At 45.2% G+C, this 12,594-nt stretch overlaps 1 protein-coding gene across 16 annotated transcripts in view; it reads right to left on the reverse strand.

The window, feature by feature from the left end:
- EML1 (EMAP like 1) overlaps nt 1-12,594 on the reverse strand; it is a 131,033-nt gene that overhangs the window by 82,032 nt on the left and 36,407 nt on the right. For 2 of the 16 annotated variants that reach the window (XM_030030996.2, XM_030030884.1), the window contains exon 1: nt 3,332-3,595. The exons of 13 other annotated variants lie outside the window; for them this stretch is intronic. In XM_030030996.2, the coding sequence (XP_029886856.1) occupies nt 3,332-3,398 (67 nt within the window). In that variant the 5' untranslated portion in view covers nt 3,399-3,595. Of the gene's footprint in view, nt 1-3,331; nt 3,596-12,594 lie in introns of those variants that run through there. One more of the 16 variants, XM_030030987.2, reaches the window with a different exon arrangement.

Consider the following 12,594-nt stretch of genomic DNA (forward strand, 5'->3'; position numbering starts at 1 on the left):
GTAGATAAACATAATGGCTTTCTACCCAAGAACTACCTAAAAGTTATATAAATACCGAGCTGTAAACTCAGAGGAAAGTACACATTTTGTGTGTCTGAAGAGACTGTCCTCTGAAAATCAAGAGGGAGATTTCAGACAAATGCGATGAACTCCTCCAAAGTAGGTATGTACTTTCCTCTGAGTTTACCACTAAGGAAACCAAGGCAACAAGAAGGAAATAACTTGCCTAAAATCACCTAGCATCAAAGCAAGAAATACTAACTTGCAATCTCAGACTGACACTTGCATTCATTAACATGTTTCTCAAATGCCAAACCTACCCTTACTGTTCTGTAAAACAGAGTTGAAGAAAGTAGGTGTCTTTGAACTAGCTGTGCTAAATATTTGCCCTAGATTTTAGACATGCAGCTCAAAGCAAACATATTTTCCTCACCCCTTTCTTCTCTCCCTTCCTTTTCCTTCTCCATTTACCATATTTTTTACGCATTGCAAGCCACAAAAATACATTACTAAACAATCATGCAGACTAGATCTGCATATGAGTAAAGAAGGGAGAAAAAAAAAAAACAAAGACCCAAATTCTTCTCCTGAACCCAGAGTCCCTTCTAGAGAGAAAGGGAGGCTTGGGGTAAGTTTGCCCTCCTATTCCTCCTTTCCTCTCTGACCAGATCTGCCAACAGCCAAGGTCCGGCTCCCTCATCCCCATCAGAACCTCCTGTCTGCCATGGCTCCCTTCCTCCCCCATCCCCTCCGCGGCTGCCACCTGCCCCAAGCAGGGAGAAGGGACCGGGAAGTGGGAGAAGCTCCAGCCATCCTTGGGCCCAGACTAGAGCTCAGTTGCTACCCTACAGGTGATCCACAGTTATTTTTACAGGAGCACAGGCTTTGTGTCCCGATCTTTCCAAACACAACACATACAGGCAGTCTCTTCATCATTCTTCAGTTCGAGACCATCAGAAAATTCCATCATGACTTTACTTGTAAAACTAAATTAATCCTTTCTTCTATGTTCAGAACAGAAAACCTTACAGCATACAGTGATGATCACATCGAGTGCTTACCAGCCACTTCTGTATTTCACTTGACCCTATATCAAAATCGAATTTTCCTTCACATCTCCACCACTTGCTTGCTCTGTTTCGTTCTTCTTTATGCCTGTCCCACTCCCAATTTCACATTGTCTTTCATACTACCCATTACACTTGCAAGAGCTTTCCACTTCCCTGTAAAGCAATTTTCTTTTCCTCTTTCAACCTCAAAACCCTCACTGGCATCCTCCATCTGTATTTTTTTTCCTCATGGGTCATGTGTGTCTGTGTGAAATATCTGATCACCCCAAGGCAGTACTCAAAGGCCTGATTCTCTTGTTCTTCCTCATCTCATCTAATACAGTCTCACTGAAGGCTAACTCATAAAAGGAAAGGCTTCTCAATTCAACCACTTTCTTTTATAAACACAAAATAATACAAGTTTACAACAGCCCTTGAGCTCACTATCTACAATGAGATGACAGCTAGGCAAGCGATCTCATCAGTAACACCTTCTAGAACGTAATACTTAAGGATTAACTAAGATTTTAAAACCTATGTACATCATAAATACATACGGCTTATTTCCATCATGTATAATAGGTTCTTGGAGCTACAAAATCAACATGAGTGACAGTTCTCAGAAATAAGCTACTCTGCTTATTCAAACTCTTCAGAAAGTGCTGCTACTCCTACTGCTCCCACATGCATGCTAGTATCATGTACACTGTAAAAGCAAAACCCAGGGATTTTGGTAGGAAGACAGCTTGATTATAAATGTGTTAGAGTATAAACTTTGAAATACATTGCTGTATGTTTTCTTTTTAAAAATACTTACAATGAAATATTTATTAAGTTTAGGCAAAACAGGCATCTGCTATTAGAGTACAACCCCCGTACATAGTCATAGTTTTCCCTCCTGAAGAGCTCTGAGAATACAGTGTCACCACACAATGCACAGCCCACACGCGCAACTCGTCATGCCCTGAAAAACTGTTCCCACAATCTCAAGGTCCACACACATTAGTTTTCTGCTAACCTGTCCTTTTCCTGCACCACACCACAAAGAAAATCACGTAAAATTTATCATCTTCATTTCTTCCAAGAGAAGAGGCAGCTATGTTTGATGCAGTTGCTGTCATGAGGCAATTTAACATGAACCTGACTCCAGCTGTTCAGACAGCAGTAGAAAGCCAGACCGCTACTAAAATCTGGAGGAATAAGAGATCCACAAATGAGTTTTGGATGAAATACGAGACTATGAATGCTCGCAATTTTGCTGCTAGAAAGCAATAACTAGAATCACAGTAAGGTATTTTGAGCTTAAAGTTTACCGTGAAGAACTCTTTGTAACATTTAGGACGTCAGATATTTATTTCCCCGCAAATAACAGTAAACACCAGCTAGTTGAATAATCCCAAATACTATGCAGGCCAATCTCCAAATACCTCCTCTGAGGATACTGGCAGTTCCTCACCTCCTTCTTCCCTTTTTACGACCTGTCACTGCAGCCCAGCAGCTCCCCTCTCACGCCGCCACCCCAATAACCCCTACCTTAAAAAAATACCAGAAAGAAAAACCAGGAACTGCAGCCCAACTACCTTAACTCCACACAGGCATGCGACAGCTAGAAACCGTCCTTCGCCCCCGTGGAGAGCCGCTGGGTGGGCTCTCCGGGCAGGCAGCGGAGCGGGGCGCGGGCAGGGGGGCGGAAGGACACCTGCCCCGGCCTCACCGCACCCCACCGCGCGCCGCCGGGACGGCTCCCGCCGCCGCTGCGTGCCACTGCGCGCCTCAGGGTACACACACGCACGCATACGTGCGCCCACAGCTCCGTCGGGTACACACACACACGCATACATACGTATATGCATATATATATATATATATATGTACGCTGGCACACGCGCAGCGGAGACACGCAGCGGCGGGTGATGGCTTGGGCTACCAGATCTGCCTTTGAGGCAGACACGCACACGTATCCGCAGTGTATACGCGTACGCACACATGTCTATACATATTCCCGTGAAGGAGGTGCAGAGAAGTTCCTCGCAGAGGCACCCCGGCGCCGAGGGCCGGCAGGTTTCCCGCTGGATAACGGGGGAGGCTGAGGGGGGTGAAGTTTCCTCCCTCCTCCTCCTCCTCCTGTCCCCGAGTTACGCTGCGGAGACGCCGCCGGCAGCCTCAGGCAGGCCCGCTCCCGGCGCTGCCTTCCCCGCGCCGGCCTCCGCCTCCGCCCCGCCGGGGCGCCGGGACCCCGCTGCTCGCCGGGGGCGGCCGCGGGAGGCGGCCCCCGCCCTTACCGTTGCAGAACTGGAGCAGCGAGGAGGTGTCGTAGAGGCTGCTGTAGCTGGAGAAGCCGTCCTCCATCCTGCCGCTGCGCTCCCGGCCTCCCCTCGGCTGTCCCGGCGGCCGCCCGCTGCCTCCTCGCCCACACAGCTGAGGAGCGGAGGCGGCTGGGGCCGCGGCGGCCTGCTGCCTGCCTCACTCAGTTGCCATGGCAACCCATTCACTCCGCCGCGGCTGGGGCGGCGGCCGCTCCGCTCCGCTCCGCCGCTGAGGCGAGGGGGGGAGACCCGCGGGGCGGGGCGGGGCGGGGCGGGGCGGGGCGGGGCGGTGTCACGGCGCGGCGGGGGGGGGCGGCGGCGGCGGCCGCGGGGCTGCTCCCCCGCTCGGCGGCGGCTCGCTCGGCGGCGGCTCGCCCTGCGGCTCCCGGGCGGGCGGCGCAGCCTCCGCCCGGCGGCTGGCAGGCGGAGGGGAGATCCCGGCGCCGCGGCGGCGGCGGAGGAGCAGCCCCGTCGGACGCGCGGCCGGCGGGATCTCGCGGGAAGGGAGCCGCTGGGCGGGCGGGCGCGGGCGGCGGGAGGGCCGGGGCACCGCTAGCTCGAGCGGGGAGAGGAGGCGGAGGCGGGCGGGGGGGCCGGGGACACACGCCGGGGCGGCAGGACCAGCGGGGAGCCGCGTCCTTCGCCTAGGCGCTGGGCCGGCGCGGCCATTTCCCCTCAGCGGCCCCGCCGAGCCCCCGCGCCGGGCCAGGCCGCCCCTGCGCCGCCGAAGCCCGGCCCCCGTCTGAAAGAGGGCCGAGCGCCGGTCCCCCGTGCCGCGGCGAGGGGCCCTGCCTCCCGCCCGACGGCGGGACGCGGCGAGACGGGGTGCCCCCATCGGGGCGAGGTGGAGCAGCGGCACCGCCCGCCCCTGCGGGGGGAAATGCCCGCCGAGCGGCTCCGAGGGTAAGCCAGAAGCGCGGCCGCGCAGGGGAGTGACTATCTCTGAATTCGAGGCAGAAGTTTCGCAGTAAGTGCCGGGGCAGGCTGTCAGCTGGAGAGCGCAGGGTACCTACAGCCTCGGCATCCCTCCGTACTGCAGCAACACTCTGCTTATGGCTGGTTTAGCTGGCGCTCCCTTGCTTCTTCCACTGAAGCAACAGACTGCGTGTAGTTGCACCTTACGTCCTCCACGGATTTCAGTGGCGATTCAGCTGGCTACAGGATAGAGTTGTCAAGATAATACTGCAACTGATGCTCTCTTACAATAACAGGGAAAAAAAAAAGATAAATACTGTAATTTGCTAGGGCATTTTATACAGTTTTAACTACTTAGTTTGAAGAATATTATACACTTTTCCAATATAGAACACTGAAATAATTTCAGCTGCTTTTAATATTTTTAGCTAGGTATGTTTATAACATCCATTCGTGGAGAGCTGAGGGTAGTGGTACAAAACTGGTGGCTGGTAATACTGTAAAATTGTTTTATACCTTACGGGCTTCGATTTCTGTGCTAGGGATGTTGAAGTGTCAAGTGACTGAAAGGCATTTTTATTTCAAGCTCCTCAAGGGACACAAGAAAAATAGTGCATTCCGTATCTATAGCACCTTTCATCTTGAAAAATGCCAAAGCACTTAACAAAGCACGTCTTCGGGTCTCAGTCCTTTCAGGAGCTTTTTGCAGGGCAGTTCCATCATGTGGATCCATTTACAGGCATGGGTTCGGTGTATATATGAGTCTTTTCACCAACCACTAAACCATGGTAGTGCTAACACAGAAATATGCTATAAAATTAGGCAGAGATATCAGTTCCATATTAAAGCCGAGTGAAAAGTGCTCCCTCCTGAATTGCCACTGCCAATATCGGTAGTGTTGAAGTCATCTCCAACACAAGTACTTACCCAGCCTGATGGTGCTTAACTTGTATCTGACAAGAACAACTGCTTTTTATAGCTGTGGGCTATAAAATAACAGAGATTTGTGGTAGTTTAATTATATTTAAAAAAACCAAAAACCATGGAAGAGAAAATTACTTAAAAAATACTAAAGACAATAGATTTTCTTAATGTTTTAAATGAGCAGTTATTCTTTCTCATCTTTAAAATTAATGCAGAGCCCTTAGGTTTTCTCATGACCTTTTCATTCATAAGCCATCAAACTTTTTGAAGATACCATCTTGTTCTAAAAAATTGTACACACAGAAACACATACATGCATGGGATTTTTGGCAGACAAGTTACAATAATAGAAAAATGAAGCTCATTTTTAATACAAATTTTAATCAAGAATTTCCTTCATTTTAAAATGTTATTGCTGTGATTAGGTTATTCTTTTTGAGGTTGACAAGTGTTTTAATATGCTGATTTCCCACCAGCCTGAGACAGTTTCAGCACAAGTAGCATACTTGCCATAAGATGTCGATGTTAGCTTAACCTATACCTCCTTCGGATGTGTGAGTTTTGGCAAATAAATCTATGAAATCTATGCTATCTAAAAGTATTATGTCTGTAGTAAAAAATGTGTTGTCAGTGAGAGTGCTACAAAGGTAAGAGAAGTAAGTGCCCAATAACTTTTATGACATCTGGCAAAGCAGAAGAAAGGACAAAAAGGGGCAATGCAGCTCCATTTCAGAGAGCGGAAATTAAAAGTCACTTAGAAACTCAAATCTAAACCTGATCTGAACGCAGCATTGTTAAAGGAAGATACAACATCTAAAACCTTAGAACAGATCACCCACCAAAATTAGTTGTAAAGGTGTCAGTGAAGCCTATCATCTCACCGCGCTGCAAATCAGCTCGGTGATGTGACAGAAGATTATCTTGGCTCCAGTCTCTAGATGCTGTTATGATGCCATTATATTCTGAGGGCAAGGGTCAGAAAAGGAAAACAGTTTCATAATTTAATTGCAATGATTTTGAGACCTGTTACAATCTTATTACGCTAAACCGCACCACAAGGCACAAAATGAAAAATTCTGTCTGGCTGTGGGAACAATGGGACAATGGATCAGAAGGATGCATTAATATGTCTCTGGGAAGTCTGCTGGTATGGTGAAATGATGAAAATGCTTCTTTTTATTGTCCATTTTTCAGTAAAATATAGGTTTAATCATTTGTACAAATCAGAGCTAGTGTATCAGAAAATGGGAAATCATAGCGATGGGAATGTGGCATCCTGAGCAATATAGGGGACTGATGTAACTGTAGGGGATTTGTTGCTGTATGTTTGTGCACGCTTACTGTTGGCAGTGTCAGAAACTGTGTGACGTTACATTTTTGAAAGCTGTATTTTGTAACTAATGATTTAAGTTTCATTTGTATTGGGTGGTGTAATACAAGTGACTATTTGCTAAGTGAGAACAAAAGAGCTTTTACCCATCCCTAGCTGAATTTTCAGGAGTTAATACTCCAATTTTAGGACAAAGAAGCCTTGCTTTCACTTCCTGTTAATAGGCTATAAAAAATAATTTTGATGTTTTATGTATTCCTGGTCCTTTTTTATTTCTATTTGTTCTGTATTACTAATAAATACAAAAAATACCCTGCAGCAGGTTCATATCAGAAGTATTGTAGTTCATAACTCTCAACAGTATAGATTTGTATAGTATTATAATATAATGTTATAGCTGACAATACTCTCAAGTCAAGAGCGAGCTGTCCCAGTCACCATATTAATATAAAACAAAGAAATCTGAGTTAGTTACAGTATCCTCTTAAAATCCACTAAAATAGCAGACACTGATTATATAAATCTTATCCCTGTACTGTTTACATTTAACAATAATGTTGAGAGAAACAGCCCGATACGAGCACGTTTTGCCTGGCTGGTAGAGAAAGGCTTTTGAAGAGGGACTTTCCCTTCTGGTTCACTTCTGTGGCTCTGTCATCTGACAGTGTGAAGCTGTTCTCACCATTTGGTGATAGTTTGGACAGGCTGGGTCTGTGCTGAATGCCATTGCCTTCAGCAGGCCTGTTTGGGGAAAGAGGTGATGGCACTTGGTAAGGGAAGGATGTTGGGATTTGGATGTCGGTGGCAAAGCCTGCCATGCAGAGCTGCTAACGGCACAGGTATAGTGGGCCCTTCTTTGCAGAGTTTGCAGGAGGGGAAGGCTCAGTTCACCACAGAGGCTGGAAGGTTCTTCTTTCAGGTCAGTGCAGTGCGTGTCTGCTGAACAGATAGGGAAAGCTTGGGCAGCTGTTGCGCACGCTGAACCTATTTTGTAACTAGAGAAATCTTCGTCGGGCAAAGCATCTAGTGCCATCAGCCAATGTGCTGGTTTTGCTAAAATTTATCAGTGGATATAATTATAACGTGTTTTACTGTGACTAACTTTTGAAAAGCCCCTCAAGCTCTTTAGCAATCATTTGGTAGGTCACATTTACTGCAGCGTGATCAAAGGGAGCTGAGCCCAGTTCTGTAGCTCACTGTGTTTCCATTTAAGACATAAGAGTCCATTTCAGCATTTACAGTCTGTCTCAATGCAGCAGTCAGTCCCTGCTCGAGCCTGGAAGGTTTTAAATTGCATGTTTGTTCAAGTTTTGCTTTTCCTCTGAGTCAGAGGTTTTATCTATTGAAAAACTGAAGCACCGCAGCACTTGGTGCCTGGCCTCAGCGTACAATCCAAAACACAAGGTACCACGCGTGCGCTTCTCCCTGAATCATCTATCACTCATTCAAAACAGAAGAAATGGGCACCTCTTGCAGCCGTTCACCACCAGCACTGGGAGTTAGGTGGTCTGAAAACTGGCATTGGAGCACAGACCTTGTTTCAATAGCAAGGTGCTCTACCTCAACCTTGGAGGACACGGTGCTTCGGCAGGAGCCGGGGGGCCAGCGCGGGGCAGCCGTGATGCCCAGAAGCAGCAGCAGGCTACGCATGGCAGGAGCCCCAGGGAAGGAAGAGCCAGCGACAGGGTTTTAGGCACTACAGGATGAGATCGGCATTTAGCAGAGGGGCCTCTGGGTTAAGTTTTGGATTTAGCGGCCTAAAGTCTGCTGAAATCCTGATTTAGACAGATTTGTTTGTTTGTTTGTTTGTTTGCACTTTCTTTTCAGTGAGCAGCAGCAGAGATGATTGTTTGGGGTTTTTAAGAGAATTTCATGCAGTGAATAAATTGTCTTTGTTCTTCAGAAGTGGCTTTTCCTCACCGCTAGACTATCTCCAGGTGGGATTCTCTGTCACAGTTCTATCATAGGCTCAAATAAGGATTTCCTCTCCTACTGTGGGGTAGGAAAGGACGAAGTGCCTTGCCGCCCAGTCTCCTTTGTGAAAACACTTCAACCGCTGGAATAATCGTTCATTCTAAATAGCAGGACTCCAGCATTTCAGCCACAGCAGGGGTCTTCATGAATGTCACTACAAAGCACGCTCCATGCATGTGGGAAAGATGGGGTTTAAGGGGAGGATCACCATTATGCCAGCACAGTCTGAGCACATTAAAAATACAATATAACAAATGTGGGATGAAACCATCAAAGGTATGCATGTTTTACAATCCAAATGAAAATATGTTGCAATATGTCTATATACATCATGTTGTTTCGAATGACTTATATTGGAATTGTGGAATTTTCCCTATAATTAATAAGAATATTCTTAATCATACTGCCCAGGGAAAAAAATACTGCTTTGCAGATTGATTAATTTGTAAATACAAAGAGAAGCCTTTGAAGATGAAAAGAATAATGCTTTGCACATCTATGACTCTTCCCATTCAAAGATAGGAGGCTGCTCAGCAAACAGTGGTGCTTTCAGACTTGCATCACCTTTTTGAACTAAATGTTGTCTTTATTTTACATATTTGGAAAATGAGAGGGAAAACATGAGACAGCCAGTCATGCTGGGAAGGCAGTGACAGAATCAAACCAGAATAACTACCAGTTGAGTGCACTAACCATTAGACTACCCTGCCTGCAAACTCTGAAGGTATTACTTGTACAGTTTGTTATGAAATGCTTTCAAGCATAGTGCCTGCAGTAGAAATACCCTTATTTTTGTAAGGTCCCCTAACAAGTTGGGTTCAATGCACTTCAGTGTATGTAATGGCCAACTGCAGACTTGTTACATCCATAGATATAACATAATGATGCTAAACCGATGGGAAGCAAAATACACTACAGATACACAGGAATGCAACTCCTTTTCCACCTTCTGTGCAATCTGTGTGGATGGGAAACGCATTTCTGAGATATTAATACTGAGAGATTGATGTGAAGAGGCGCAGTGATGGATGGCATCACACAAGGAAATGATCCATCCACTCTTCAAAATTACTCCTTAAAAGTTTTCAATTCTAGCTCAGCTCTGCAACCCTATTTTTGGTGGCTTCAGCCCTCAACAGAGGCTGAAAGCTTCCACTAGAGCAGAGCTTTTTGAGATCTGTGTGTTCAGGGGCAGGAATCCTACCTCCTGCGAGAGTGCCTTCTCTGGTTTCAGGTACAACAGCTTTGGCACAGGCTCACCAGTTCATCAGCCAAGGCACAGGAGGGTCACCCCTACAGGTCTGTATCACTCCCCACAGGGAATTCCGTCCCAGTAGAAGGAGCTTTCCTGCACCCACTAAAACCTCGGGGAGCCCCAGGCATGTAGGTATTGAGAAATGCTTTCAGCAAGTATGAAAAAGACATGCTTTTGAGTGGCTAGCACCACATCAACGCTCCTCCTGCACATGGCTGAGATCACTGATTTTGTTTTAATTTTTATGTTATGATTATAAACATGTTACTGTGACAATAAATATTCCAGAGGTCTATTTTATGCATATATTTGTCATATTTATTACAATGTAATATCTGGTTTATACAAAGCCACAGCAATATAAATCTATGCCTTCTGAATTATGTTACAGAAGAATAAGAGCAGAGCAAACTATAATGTAGATATATTTTTTTTAAATAGTACTTAAATAACAGCATAGCAAATTGATCATTTAAGGTGTACACAAAAATTGCCATTTTTTAACAAAGTGGTACTAAAATAGTCATTCTGTTCAATTTTTAGAATGAACATTTTAATTTGACTGTAACAATTTACAAGAATGCGTAAACCTCAGAAGTAGAAAACAGGATATATGTCCAAAGGATATATGTCAGCTACACTGTGAGAGTCTCTCAGTCTCTCTCCTCTGCAAACAGATACCCACAGTGGCCATGGACAGAGGGAGGTATCTCAGCACTATTTCTTATGTTCCCCGGTCGGTAGGATGGTGGTTTAAGCTTGTGCCTTATCAGAACTGATATTCATAATTTCCCACCTTCCCATATCAGTCTTTCACTGTTTTCAGGATCCAGCACAATTAAGGGCCTCTCATGGGAACTGATGCATACTAGGAAAATTTACTGTCAGCCATGTAAATAATAAAGCACACATAAAAACGTATGTGTAAGATGAAGCACCACATCCGTTCAATATATTAATGTTAGAAGGGGGTAGCCAATCTCATTAATGTTACTTCCTACATTTGCAATAAGAGCTAAAATTGGTAATTTATGTTACTGGAAATTTGCCCAGGTATGGAAAATGAATTATGGCAAACGTCTTCGGAGAGGTAGTTGGGAAAAGTACTGCATTTCTTTTAGTGATTTCATATGTTATACTTGCTTTTAGTTAGGGGCTTATTGGAAAAGTTAATTTGCACTACTAAAAAGTCATAGAGAGTTTACCTGTAATCTTAACTCCTGCCATCACATATGCCCATTTACAACCTCAACTAACCTAGCTTCATGTTTTGCTTATCCACCTCCTGTGTCTTTCATCAAATACAATATTAATTATACCAAAAGAGGTAGGGGAAGAAAGAAGACAATATTCCATTTGTATGGTGTGAGTTATTTCTGCAGGGGACAATAGAAATTCCACTGGTTCAAACTCATTGAATTTCCATGAGCTTTTCCAGAGCGGGTGGAAGAGCGAGAGGGTGGAAGGCAGGATGACCTACAAGGGACAGGCAGGAAATTCAGCCCACTACACTCGCAGATTCCTTTGATATCTGCCAGAGCCTGAGACCACCTACATTGAGACCTTCATCCCTCCACTGCTTTTGCTGCCTCAGCCCATTTCTGCTTTCCCAGTACAAGATCCCAAGACACAACCTGGGGATGGAAGAAAACAGTTAAATCATCAGCTAATCTAAACTTGGCTGGCTCAAGAAAAAAGCAATAGGGAACAATCCTTTCCTACAGTTTTCAACATTACTTTTCACTAATTTCCAGCACGGACTGCAGCTTTTATTTTTGTGGGTAACTACAGTTTTGTTTTGAATTAAACTTTTTTGTTTACTTTGGAACAGAATTTGGCTTGGAAGAAACTTTCTTGTTCTGGTCTGTGCAATCACCCAAGGCCCACATTGTGATCAAAGCAATTTTGTGTTACGTGTTTTTTCAGAGTAATTTCTTTCTACAGATTCATAGCAAATGTATCCAGAAATTTAGATAAATTCCACTTTTCATCTCCTTTTGACATATAAAACTTAAGAAATAAAATGCAACAAAGTAAGTAGTTGAACCAAAGAAGCCTTCAGTGAATTGCCCAGGAACATGAATAGACATCAGGGTTTAAATTGCAGGATCAGGTCCATACAGTAATAAAACATTTGGCTTTTGGGGAGACAATGCCGGTTGTTCTTAAAACACCTCTGCCAGGCAGTGCAAGGTGTAGGATTACTAATCCTCCTCAGGGGAAGCCATGCGTGGCATTCTTCTCTTTGGTGGTGGCATTCAAGAGAGTCCTGGACGGAGGAAAAAGTAATAGGGGCAATAATGACAGTCTCTGAATGAAGCCCTGAGAAATAGCCCAGGCCCTGCTGCCTGGCTGCCAGCCATCCAAGCATGAAGAACAATCGTGCATTTGTTTTGGATACCGAGTCACCTAATTTCAAAAATGCTTCCTGATGCAGCCCTTTAATTCTTAAGTATTTCACCACCCGACATTTCTCTCTCAAGCTTTCAAATAAGCAAGAGAAAACCAGAGCTACAGATAAGGGAAAGGAGGGAAACTAAAAGGATTTTGTCATTAGTGCAGTCATAATTCAAGCAAAAAAGGGTAAGAAGACAAGCTCTTTTCAACTTTTTGATGCCCGATAACCCCTTCTTGTCCCACCACTTTCCAACAGAATAAATGCTGGAATAAAGAATAGAATGAATCTCAAAAGAAAAATATGTATTGTGTGCCATAAATTATACAAGCAGATGCAGCCATGAATGAAAGAATTAAGAACATAAAACCCCTGCAGTGCGCACTGGCTGATGAAGGGCTGGAGGTTGCCAAGGGACACTGCGTGACCACCATGCGGTCCAAGCT

The sequence above is a fragment of the Aquila chrysaetos genome, chromosome 2 (genome assembly GCF_900496995.4).
Source record: "Aquila chrysaetos chrysaetos chromosome 2, bAquChr1.4, whole genome shotgun sequence".
NCBI lineage: Eukaryota > Metazoa > Chordata > Aves > Accipitriformes > Accipitridae > Aquila > Aquila chrysaetos.